Source organism: Lissotriton helveticus, chromosome 3_1 (assembly GCF_964261635.1).
Source record: "Lissotriton helveticus chromosome 3_1, aLisHel1.1, whole genome shotgun sequence".
In the NCBI taxonomy this organism is placed as follows: domain Eukaryota; kingdom Metazoa; phylum Chordata; class Amphibia; order Caudata; family Salamandridae; genus Lissotriton; species Lissotriton helveticus.
The window spans coordinates 262,183,298-262,196,718 of record NC_136061.1 but is presented as its reverse complement, the minus strand read 5'-3'; the positions used below and the strand labels follow the sequence as shown (position 1 = coordinate 262,196,718).

Here is a 13,421-nt window from a genome sequence, read left to right as displayed (position 1 = left end):
AGTAAGTAACAGATCAGTAGTGCGGGACAATGGACCTACTTCTAGAGTGACTGGCTTTGAAATCTCATTTACGATAGGCTTTCCTGAAAATCCAAGGGAAACATTTCTAGAGCCTGAGAGCGGAGCCCCTGGAACTTCGGCGTGACTAATTGTGGTCCTACTTGCCCCTGTATCAATCAAAAACTTTCTGTCTTTCCCTAATACTTGACTGTGAACATAGGGACCCTCTTGATCTACAGGTATCTCGATGAGAGGCAAGCCTACCTCCCTCTCTAGGCTGTTTCATGAATACTGCTGATACTCTGGATACTCAGACTGTGCATACTGGTACATCTGCGATGTAACATGCTGTGTTGCAGCAATAGGCTGCGGTGCTGTAACTATCTGTGGTGCATTCTGTGACTGAGGAGTCTGTGAAACTTGTTCTTGTCTAGGCGGACGTGGTCTTTCTTTAGTCTTACCAGTAGCTATGTTATGTTTCAGAACTGTACACTCGTTTATGAAATGACCTGGCTGTTTACAATAATTGCAGTTCCCTTTAACGGGTGCTGCAGGATGACTGGCTTGATTCGGACCCCTCTTCTGACTGTCGTGAGGAACAGATTGTGCAACTAGCACTTTCATTTTCGTGTCTTTCATACGTTTTCTTTCGTGTTCTTGTTCTTCTCTGATTCTATTCTGGTGATACTGGAGCATCTGGAGCATCTGGGACGGAGTATTAGCTTGCCAGGTACTTTCGACTTTCAGAACTCGGTTTTTAATTGGTGGACTTGAATTCTCGACTAATTTAGTAACGAAAAGGTGAGGGTACGACTCACTACTTGTCTTGAGACCACTGTTGATACTAAAGCACTTTTCAAACCTAGAATAAAAATCACTAATATCTTCATCTTGTTTCTGTTTACAGGCTGAGATTGCATCCCAGTCTTCCTTTTTCGTTGTTAATAATCTGGGTAAAACTTGAATCAATAATTCTGGTAATTCTTTACATTTCTCTCCTAGACCAGTACCTGGTACACGTATCTTATCTTCTGCATCTAGGACTGCCCAATCTATCTTTTTCTCTCCCACCTCCCATTCTTTCTCTTTGAGCTTTTCATACACCCCGGCGGGCAACAGAACCTTTAACATTTTAATTATATCCGGGTATGTGTATTCTCCCATACGGAGCATGTCTTTTAATTCTCTATGGTACCCTGCTGGATCTTTGTCATGACAGGGAATTAATTTCTTCATCTCTAGAAGTTCCATCTTTGTGATCGGAGTGTATACAAACACTCGCTGCATTTCGCCACCCGCTCCTCTGACTGGGTGGACTTCTCGTAACGGATTCTGTCTGTCTATGTAGAATGATTTACTTTCTGGGGGTGAGACATGAACGAAATGCGGGTTCAAGAACATTCTATATTTATGGCGTTGTTCTAGAATGACACTAATTAAATCGGTACCTAGACCTCTCCATCTGTACTGGAGTAACTCGTTCAGGATATCATGTAACGGGCCTGGATCAGAATGTTGACCCTCATACAGAGTAATGAGGTGCTGAATCATATACATACCCACCAGTCGCTGCTCGGCTGGGGGCATTTTCAGAAACATTTGTGCCACTATTTCGTCTGGAAAAGTGGTAGAATCAGTAATCCATCGGACTGCTGACCGAACTATTTCTTGTTCATGCATAGTACTATAACCGATTCGTGATTTCAGAATGTGATCGGTAGCTTGGAATACTTGTTCTAGGGAACCTTGTTCTGGTGCTGAATGATGGGAAATTGGCTTGTGTTCTAGACGTAAATGGCGATCTGGAAATCTAGGTTTTCCTACATACGCTATTCTGGCAGTATTCTCGTCGTCTACCTCTTCAGGATCAGAGGTACTTTCTTTCTCGCTTACTTGTGCTGCTTTACGCTGTTCGTGTATCTTTATTATCTCTCTACGGATTTTCTTGTACATACTTTCCATGGCACCAATGGTATTGTGCTTTCCTTCGGCTATATTATCACTCCACTTTGTTAGAGTTTTCATTTCTTCCGGGTCTTTAGACGGATGATCCTGTTCTCTTATTAGACAGTTAATTAAGAACTTTAATATCATGCGCTGAATCTCGGCTTTCCTTTGAGACATGGCATCACTAATACTTTGTGGGTCATCCCCTGTACGGATGAAACGATATATCCTGTCTAGATCTTCTTTCATATTCGGCAGGGTGACTAGATACTCGGTCACTCTCCTTACGCGTACGGAATATAAAACCATATTAAACTCGCCTGGAACTGGGTCATAGACACATTCGCCAAGGGTTTGCCTGATCTCTGCAACAGACTTATTACTTTTAGGAGTACGCTGTGATGCTTGAGCATGTAATTCGAGTGCTGATAAACGCTTGTATGGCGGCGGGGTTTGAGGAAGACCTCCTCCTGCGGCCCCTAAACTAGAATCATCAACTGATGCTTTTCGTCCTGGCAGGGTGGGTAATTGTAACGTGGGCTGGACTTGTATGGCGGGCTGACCCGGGGGGGCTGTTAAGGGCACCCCGGTGTCTGGGGGAGTAGGAATTACCTGATTTACAGGGACTGGCGGAGCGCGGACAGGATTTACATATTCAGGGACTGTGTCGTCCAAATAGGACGAGATGAAAATATCAGCTGCGGTCGGTTTGTGACGTAGCTTGGTCGGAACTAACGGTGGCGGGAAATTACTGGATGCCTCCGGGGTCGCTCTTGGCAAGCCCTCGGCAAGAAGAGGATACATACCCTTAATGAGGGCATTCCTCTGTCTGTCTGATTGCTCAGTTCTAACTCGTTCACCTATCTCGATTAATTCTCTTTCTTGGGCTCGTTCTTGGGATTCTCTACTTAGTTCTGACTTTCTGATTTCTTTTTCGGTTCTTTTATGAGCTTCTTTGCGCCATAGCTCGATGGCATCTTTCTGTGATTGTCTGGCTTTCTTTTTCCATAATGCCTCCTCTACTCTCATGATGCACTCGGCATCCCACGTACCTGATACGGGCCATCTATACTTTTCTTCTAGCTCCTTTGTATACTCTACCCATAAATCTAAATATAATATGGCGCTTATGCCATGTTTCTGATACATAAAGTGACCTGGACTGTCCCTAGGCGGGACGGGAACTGCTGCTTCCAGCAGACCCTTTCTAGTCTTTAACTGACGTAATTTTGAGAAGAGCGGCATGACTGGACTATAATCTGGACATAATACAATACACAATAAACACGATACTTATTCCCCATTCATACCACGACATTAAAATACATGAAGGACATTTAAAATAACAGTTCGAACAGAATACTACCTGGAAATACTGCGAACAGAACACTTGAAATTTCTCGGGAACAGAACTGACTAGAACAGAAACTAGATGCACTGCTGAAACAGTACGAAACTTACCGGTCTCTTAAAGAGACACGTCAGGACCCGTATCCACCGAAGTGAACACTTCGTTTGTGGGACTGTGTACCACCAACCCACAGACCAGAGTCAATTAAATTGACCCTGTCTAGATACCACCCCAGTAACGGTACTCACCGGGCAGCAAGAACGGAAGGCCTCGGACTGGACTGCACTGCTACGACGATGACGACGAACTTCGGACTTCAGTTACGGGTGGACCTCCGGATACCTCGGACCTTGGACTCTTGGCTTGGGCTCTGGTCGGGACTCACCGCGTTCCTCCACCGTCTCGTCTGGATGCTGGACCGCCTCCTCCGTCTCCTCCGCGGGCCTGAGGGATACTTGAGCAGAAATATCTGCCACTGCGCAGAAGAGTTCCGTCACGACTGCAGAGGGTCAGGGGGTCGGCGTGGCTTCACCGACGCGTGGGGAAAGGGCAAGTCCCTGTTCGGGCGCCATTATGTGGTATATAAATAAATAATACCGGATCTATTTTTGAATGAATGAATGAATAACAGATAGCTCAATAAATAAGAGTCAAAATTCGAGGTAGTAGGAGTTTTGCAGGTTTATTACAGCATAAGGACAGGAACAGGACAACCTGCACGGAATAAGATGGCAAGCCTGGCAGCGCTGCCGAGGTCAGGGTCTAGAATGGCTCACCAACAGGATCGGAACTGGGAACACTTTTTAATAACAATACATGAGCATATATACATAACGCCAACACATAGCATTACATTGCAATGGGCGTAGCAGTGGGTGGAGCAAGAGGCATGACGCGAAACAGTCGCGAAAGATAAGGGCTAAAGAGGGTGTAACTGGGTGTGCACATAGACATGTGATGCAAATGTAACAGAATATGTCATGAATGGGCGGAAACATTGGAGGGGGCTACCTAAGGAGCCGGGACCTCTAACCTGATGGTGCGCGCAAACTGGCAATGACGTGTTACTAGGAGAAGCTGGGGGCTATGAACTCTGTGCTAGGAGCAGAGACTAAAGTCTGGAGGGTCGGAGCGACATGTACCTAAACCCTATCTGGTATCTAATGTTTAGGGAACATGTTGATATAAACTAGAAGTCATGAGGGGAAAAGCTAACGGACTCTAAGGCTAGAGCATGCATTTATTCTACATGTAGTGCGTGATGAAGAATATTAAATGACCATTAAATACAGTATTTCTCTTAACATGGGGCCGAATAGGCTAGACAATGACGGAAACTATTGATGCAGTTCAGTAGCTTGGGAATGCAGAGAAGGAGGACTAAACTGATAGCTGGAATCATAACATAGTCTTGGCAGACTCAGAGGCAGAGCCAAGCTGCACCGGGCACTGCGAGGCAGGAAGTAAGTGAAAGGTCGAGGATACAGGTGGGGGCTGGATCGCTCCTCAGCGAGGGTTCAGGAGACAGGAGCTGAATCTGATGTCCGGGCCCTGTTGAGGCCTAGAAACGGGGACTTTATAATGAAATAACGTGCACACTGAGAAACGTGGCAACATAACTTTACATAGGCCTGACACTCATATTACTCATGAGGACTGGGAAATGACATACCAGAGGTGGACACAACTATAATTGCGTCTTGAATCGGACATGGGGAATACATATGCATATTTAATCATGCACACATAACATATGATGGATGACACGTAGGGACACAGAACATGGCAAAATTTACTTTTCCACAGTCAGTACAATATTAAGCGTAGGGAGTCAGAGTTTTGGTAGACCAAAGTTCAGGTGGTGTAGGTGTGCCGGGTCAAAGTTGAACAAGCAATATACCCCATTCAAATTTAAGGGCAGTGCCTCCCACACTACTATGAGGGGTGCTGAGGGACAGGATAGGGAAATTATACTGGCGCCGTATGGTGGAGGGGGTTTTGGATTTGTATCTAAGTCTCCTTAGATGTAGATGAAAAGATCTGTTCAGAGGGGGTAGACGATTAGAGGGTGTGGATTTCAACACTAGTGTGAGAAACATTACAATATTCAATCAAATTGCTCACTATGCATGTAATTTCTCATAGCCTTCTCAACATATACAAATCAATAAAAAATTTCAAAATAACATCAGATTAAAATGTCTCAAAAAGCAGCCAGCCAGAGTGTTTAGTTCCATATATTTGGAACCTCGTCAAAGCTTATATGTAATGTCTACATTAAGTTTCACCGTTGTCATCAGTTTGTCAGTAGACTACAGTAGTTGTTCAAAATCCCTTGTTTTGACTCTCCCTTTTGCATTGATAAGATACCATTCACCTTAGTAATTTGCCTCGACCATATTCTAAATCCAAAATACTGCACACTGCTTTGAGAAGTCTCTATAGACTGTAATTCGAAGACAAATAAAGGATCCTCGTAACAGAAACACTACAATAGAAACAGGTTACTTTTGGAATTTGACAATTGCTGTGTTTTGGAAACTCGAACTGATGCATTGGAACCTGGTGTTATTTTGAAATGTTGTGATTTGTACACATTGAGAACGTCATAAAACATTATATGTACAGGGTTTAATCCGATTTTAATGTGTAGTAATATTTTCTACATTTGTTGTCTGTTGACAGCATCAAGAATCAGAATCTTTTAATTGCTGGAGTCACAAGAGTATGCATCCAATACAATGAAGGTACTGTAAGAAACTACTCTACTGTGCGGTGACAGGTGCCACAGCTACTATTTGTAAATTGGTTATAAAGTGAAGAATGTAAAGTAGAACTTGGCTGATGTGTGTACATTTGTGCAGGGGTACAAAGGTGAGTGGAGCATGTGCTCATACCCAAAAATCAAAAGCTAGTGCAAGATGGTTTTGCAAACATTATCTCAAATTACTGACATATGATACCCAAACAATGCTGGAGAGATATTATTACGATGGACACAAGAGCTTGTATGGGGGAGAACCAGGGGAGCAAAAAGCGTAACAATGACACTTCTACTCATAAGTAAACAAGCATTTTAAGCGAGATGGCGGAAACCTGATCCCCTAAGAAACTAAACTGGTTCTACAGATTGTGGGGAGTTTGGGGCATGGAAAATATCTCACACGTAATTGAGGGCACAGAAAAGGCATTCATATCCATGTGATCACCCTCGTTAGAGTACCTATCAAAAGATAAGGACCTACATCAGGGCTCTTTGGATAACACCAAGAGAGCACAATACAATAAGAAAGGAAGAAGATTTAATCCAGAGCACAGTTTAATGTCAAGTACTAATAAAGAAGATAGGGAAGGAAGGGGTAATACACTTTTCAAGTTTTCAGTGGGAATGTTCACTATTGTTGTCTTGAGTGCTAGTTTAATAGCATAGTATTGACAACATTGGGAACTTTTTCATGAAGCTGGGAGCAAAGTTGTCCCATAACCCCTTTGCTATAGGATGGAGCCGGCTAAGGGGCTAACAGTGGTACAAGGAATCAACGCACTGATATTGGCTGGAGTCACAGGGTGCAGGAGGCCACTTTCGTAACCAAGGTATTTTATTTAACTGATTTTCCTACTGCAGGAAAAATGGCTCCCAGCCTCCAACATGCTTGGGCAGCTAAAGTAAGGCACGGAAGAGGCAAGAACTTCAATGAAAAGCCATTTCAAATCAGAATTCTTATGGCTCATAGAATCCAACAAGTGGCAGATAATAACAGGAGAGCAACAGGAATCTGATTACATGGTAATAACGCCGGCTCCCAGCACGTCTTGCCGCTATTACCAGGCGATTAGGCTGCGGCACCTGGAGGAAGCCCACTCAGCCAGCCACTTTCATCCTCGCCGCCAGTCATTTAGGAATCTATGAGCCTAATTTCTGTAAACATGCTGGGGCTGCAAGATTATTTCAGACAATTTAGATCATTCATGTTGATGGTTAAACATCTTATGTTTTAGCTTATTTGTAACTGCCTGGAGCTTGATCATGCAAGCGGAAATTCAAAATAATATATATATATAGTCACTGCTAGGAACTAGATTTTTTTTTTAAACTAATCTAAGTTTACAGGGACGTTATAGTTAGGCTCACATTTCACTCATATAAAACCAATCAAAATTCAGCAGTTTTAGTTACCAGAGCTAACTATAACTTACACCCACGCAATGCTCTGCTTATGACCTCACTCATGACTTTTTGTATGAGTGAATGTAAGCCTAACTAGAACATCCCTGTAACCTGTGGTTTTTTCAGTGATTTTTTAAAGTTTTTTTTAATGTTATTTGTTAACTATAATTTCAATATAACCTTTGTTTCTTTTAGCAAATTTCTACAGTTTTTTATGTTATGTCCTAACTATAACATCCCTGTAATCTTTTTTTTTTGTAAATTTCTAAATTTTTCTTAATTTAATTTCCTAACTGTAACCTGTAACCTTTGAGAGTGAGTGTGTGAATGAGTGCATGAATGTTTCAATGGGGGTGTGGGAGTGTCTGAATGGGTCTGTGAGTGGGTACGCCAATGTTTGAATGGGTCTGTGAGTGGAAGCATGAGTCTCTGAGTGGGTCTATGACTGGGTGCATTAGTATCTGAGTGGGTCTATGACTGGGTGCATTAGTATCTGAGTGGGTCTGCAAGTGGGTGTTTGAGCGTCTGAGTGGGTGCATTAGTCTCTGGGTCTATACGTGGGTGTGTGTCTGTCTATGTGGGTTTAAGACTTGATGCATGAGTCTCTGAGAGGGTAGATGAGAGGGTATATGAGTGGGTGCATGAGTGGGTCTGTGAGTGGCTATACGAATGTCAGAGTGGGTCTGTGAGTGGATGAATGAGTCCCTGAGTGGATCTGTAAGTGGGTGCATAAGTGTCTGAGTGGGTCTCTGAGTGGCTACGTCAATGCCTGAGTGGGTCTGTGAGTGGATGCATGAGTCTCTGAGTGAGTCTGTGAGTGCATGTATGAGTGGCTGCGTGGGTCTGTAAAAGGGTGCATGAGCTTCTGAAAGGGTAAGTGAGTGAGTCTCTGATGGTCTGTGAGTGGGTGCATGAGCCAGTGATTAAGTGGGTGCATGAGTGTCTGAATGGGTGTGGGAGTGGATGCATGAGTCTCTGATTGGATCTGTGAGTGGGTGTGTGAAAGTTTGAGTGGATCTGTGACTGGGTGTTTGAGAGTCTGAGTGGGTCTGTGAGTGGGTGTGAGATTGTTTCTATATGGGCATGACATAGGATATGACTGTGTCTCTATGAGAGTAAGAGTGGGTGTGAAAGTAGTTATATATATTTTTTTTGGGACACATAGTGTCCCCATATGCAGACAATATTCTGGTCTACCTTAGAGATACGTGCTCCTTTCCGTCTACACTAACCCCCACACTAACAACATTGGCCACCCTTTTTGGGCTGCATGTCAATTGGAGCAAAACAGCAAATCCTGCCTATATCCTTCTAGCCATGGACACAAAGACCTGGCACTCTGCTACAATGAAGCACGCATTACCTGGCAACTTGACAGGTTCCGCTATCTAAGAATCCGTATTTATCATCAGCAGGAAGACCTGCTAGAGGGTAATCTAGGGAGAGCGATTACCGTGCTGCGTTCGCAAATGTACTTCTGGCGCACACTTCCATTGTCAGATGCAGGCCGGATTGCCCTATTGAAGATGGTTGGTCACCATCAACATCTTTTCACTAACTTTTCTTTCCTGATACTAGCACGGCTATCCTTGATAAACAAAAAGACAAGCAAAGACTTAGGAAAGATTATGTTGCAGTGGGTGCTCAAACAAGTGTCCTATTTCCTGCTACATTAGGTGTAGCTACTGGGGAGACAGTGGCCTTCTTTGCCCAAGAAGTAGCAGTCTCAAAGTAGTTTAACTTTCTTAAAGTATAGATCACTCTATAACCTTCTAAATCCTTCTGGTTATAGTACTAGTTCTATGAGGGCTAAGGGTTGAAGGTTATCAGCCGTTAATTTTCAGAAAATTAGAAGATTCTTTTTTGTTTATTATTGTTTTAGGGTTTTGTGAGTTCACCTTCTCCAACTTTCCCCTGTGATGATGGTAATACTGTATCCCATTTAAGATTTTTGATATAATACCACAACAGTAAGTTAGTTGAATGAAAAGTGGACTCAGTCATTGGATGTGGCTGGAAGGTCCTAATTCTTTTTTGGTAATGCAATTGTCTGTGCAATGTTACAATCTCAACAAATATGTTGTTATCAAAAAAGAAACACTGGAGTCTATCTTCAGCTGTGCTGGTAAACGTAAATATGCAAATAAGCTGAATCCTTAATTTGTCTGCTCAGGCTCCAAGCTGAGGAGGTTGTTTAGCAGCCCCACAAAAAGAATACTGATCCTTAATTATAAGGAGTGGCTTCACTTAAGTGAATCATTTTCTCAACTCACTGACACTAATCCATACAACTCATTTCCCTTACAATGTTCTTTGAATGTATTACTGACTCCATCCACCCTGTAAGCAACAAATCAACAGTCCATGTACCCTTCGATTCTTAAATATAAGCACAAAGAATGGCTTTCACCTCTCCCTTGGGAAGTGTTGTTATGTTAACTTGAGCGATAAGAAAAAACATCTGAATAAAGTCCTGGAACAGAGATCAGGTTCTAGAACTCTTTATTTTTGGTGAAGTGGAATACAGTTTAATTGACACTTACAGAAATGTCATTTCCTCTTGAATCCTGCTAAAATTATTACATTGAACATAAACATGACATGCTTTAATTTACAGTGGCCATGTCATCCTAATCTGTAATCAAACCACATTCACCCAAGTAACCCTTCCCACTGAAAGTGAACCCATGCCTCCTACTGATTACAGGTCCCCTGCACAACTTGGTTACAAGAGCCCCCTGGCCTCATGCAAGCAGGATACAGAAAGGCATTTTCTAGCATGGTGCAGATGCGTCTGGGACACATGTGGGTTTTTGTGAAGGACTTGTTAAATCTCCACTGCAGGATCCATCGACAGAATCAGCCATACTATCACTTTAGTGGAGATTCTCCACTTCAGGAAGATTTTGCATTTTTTCACCATTTCCATGTGTTCTGCCTAAATTTTGTAATAATCCTAATGAGTCTTTAAATAGATCCTCTTCACCACCATATCAGGAATATGTGTGCCCCCCAACTAAATCCCTTATGACCTCCTCTTACTACATGGGTTTGGGAGACCGCTTTGGCAGCCTCTCCTATCGCAGTGTTGTATAAACCCACCCCGCATTCATTCATATGTGGACAATTCCAAGACAAGACAGTTTTAGCTCTAAGCAACACTCACCTTGCTCTGCGTGAACTCCCTGAACATTGCGGCCAAACCATCGTCGTCAATATCGCAGTCGGTCTTGATGGCCACATTTAGGATATGAATAGGCTCATCTCTAGCACTCTGCAAAGAATAGCGAAACATGTTAACCCAAGAGATGGCAGGCCAAGGAGCCAGAGTGAACTGAACACAAAGTAAATAGATGTTAAAAAAAATACACAATTCCTTGGGACAGCAGTGTTCTGGAAATCTTGAACTTTAGATTACAAGGAAAGGATGGACATGATCAATCCCAGAAGGTCTTGATAATTACAGATCACAACGGGAGATGCACTTGATCTCATAAGTTACCACTGGAACAGGGTATTGTGGCAAATCACCAAGGACAATAGGTACGACCCAATTTTGGAGAACCATGGAATAGTCTTTCTCCCACAAGAGCAAGCACAGGCATGGTCAGTGAAACCCCCCTCTGCTGGAAATCTTAGTTTTTATAAACATTAATGTCACAAAACAAGCAGTTCAGCGATTGATTAATCAAATGAAGATGTGGCAGCAAAGAAACTTCAAGACTTCTAAGGTGACTTCTCAAGGATCCTGATACATATATTTCTTTCTACTTATTTATTGGGTCCCTTAGAACACCAGTTTCACTTTTTCTCTAGCATTTTTAAATTCTAGACTAATTGTATGAAAACAGTGCAGAAAAAAGTGCAAATATGACAATTAAACTGATTACTAGAATTGGAGACTTCACTTGAGTGGAGTGACACAAACTACTGGGGAGAGGAGACTGAAAGATAGTAGGATAAGAAATATGGCAAAGAAAATGAATGCACATGTCATTCACCCGACTGCTAAATGTTGGTGCTGCACCAGCGATTGACTATTCTACATTGCCAGACATGTCTTATACAAGTTACTTTTCTATCTCTACGCAAACTGCATGTTGAGCTTTCTTACGGGATTCTTACAAGGTCTGGTTGCAAAGGTCTCAAAGCAGTGCAAACCAGAATTACACACACCAGCTCTGTATAATTATCTAGCTCAGTGTTGTGCTGTTTAGGCTTGGACACACTCCTCTCTGCTACAAGTCATCTAAATGCTCTGCTTGTACAACCAGTGGTACTACTCATGACACCCAGAAAAATGCATTGGCCACAGAATGTTGACATTAAAGTTTCAACAATTATTATAAAATGTTCATTTCTGACTCCATACAGCCCTTCGCTCATATGTGGGTCAGCCAGGGTATTTTTTTCTGGGTGTACTGAGTAATACCCAAGGTGGTACAATCAGAGCATTATATAACAAGACGAGGCTATGTTCTACCTTTAACAAAGTATGCTACAAAATGAGAAAGTACAAAAAAAGGTTATTTAATGCCTTATGCTGGCAACAGCACCATCCTGTAGCTGATCCTAAATTATGTATGGGAAAATACTTCTAAGCGTATGTGACAAGGCCTTCATAACTGCAATAAATAATAAATTGCACACCATGCCACTGCAGCTCATAAGGCAGAGCGATGGGGAGGACCTCAGCCCACGTTTAGCCCATTGATTGGTGAAGATACGGCCGTGCCTGCAGAGTTCAGTATGGTCTGTCTCAGATAAAGACATAAACTACCCACCATCCAAAACATAACAACTCAAAGTCCTTGCTATTCTAGCAGTGACATGATTGTATGTACCTTGGTATCATCTTCATCATAGAGGGAGGTGTGACCGGCTTCAGAGAAGGTAGGGCTTTGAGGAGGAGAGTCTGAGAAGCAACTCATAACTTCATCAAATATTCTGAAACACAAAAAGTTCAATAATGTGATCCATTGAAAAATCATTGGTTAATAATTCAGTTATGAACCAGATGAGAGGGGTCATTTATCCTGGCAAGATCACCAACTTTCCTCGAAGAATGAATCAATAAGGACTTTTTCCTTGCCCACACTCCCCCAAAACCTAGCTGTGACTTTTAGTCAAAAGAGTCTCTGTATGAGGTTAAAAAGAGAAGGAATTGGGGGAAAAGATCACACAAGTAAATGAATAGGAGTAGGTTTCTTCATTACCTCCTCGTCCTGTCTTCCTCGCCACAGTAATTACCCATGAGCCTCCGGCTCCACACAGAACTCCAAGCATAAAAAAACAGCGCTCTAGTCTCCCTCTCCCTCCTCCAAGATGGCCCCCAGTGGCTCCAGCCAATCCCATAAAGGGATACAGAAAGACCAACACGACCTGTTCTTTTTTTCTGCACTTCTCCAAGTGCTGTGTTCCCTGCTGGTCAGGTGAGTGGGGCTGGGGTCTTGCTTTAGCAGTCCCTTGCAGCCTCGGGTATTTAGTTGGGGGGAAGTTAGTTACTATTGTTGTGTTTTTAATGGTTTATTCCCCCTTTCTTTTGCCGAGCGCCTTGTCCAGCCTAGCGGACTTTTGGTGCTCTTTTTGTGCGGGTTCGCATGGTGTTCCCGCTTCGTGTTGGCCGCGCCTACGCTTTCTGCTCAGCGGGAGGTTGTTACAGGTGTGTGCCCCTTCCGACCGCGCGTCCTGCTTTTGGGACTCTGCGCGGTCGGATGTTTCTTCTTTGCCGGCACTTGCTGCATAGCGGCGATTTGCTCCGGTGCACGTCCCTTTCCGACCGCGTGTCCTGCTTCTGGGACTCTCCACGGTCAGATGTTTTTTCATTACCGGCGTTTGCTGCCTCGATACAGGTTGCTACGGTGCATGCCCTTTTCCGACCGCGCGTCCTGTTTCTGGGACTCTGCGCGGTCGGATGTTTCTTCTCTTGCCGGTGCTCGGTCTCTTGCCTGGGAT

General features: G+C 43.2%; 1 protein-coding gene across 6 annotated transcripts in view; it reads right to left on the bottom strand.

Annotated features, from left to right (window-relative positions):
* ACACA (acetyl-CoA carboxylase alpha) overlaps window positions 1–13,421 on the bottom strand; it is a 1,199,721-nt gene that overhangs the window by 612,762 nt on the left and 573,538 nt on the right. For all 6 annotated transcript variants that reach the window (XR_013608606.1, XM_078679777.1, XM_078679779.1 and 3 more), the window contains 2 exons: window positions 12,311–12,413; window positions 10,633–10,740 (listed from right to left, as the gene is read on the bottom strand). Coding sequence is in view for 5 of the 6 variants with exons in the window: in XM_078679777.1 (XP_078535903.1) it covers window positions 10,633–10,740; window positions 12,311–12,413 (211 nt within the window). In the remaining variant the exon portion in view is untranslated. The remainder of the gene's footprint in view (window positions 1–10,632; window positions 10,741–12,310; window positions 12,414–13,421) is intronic.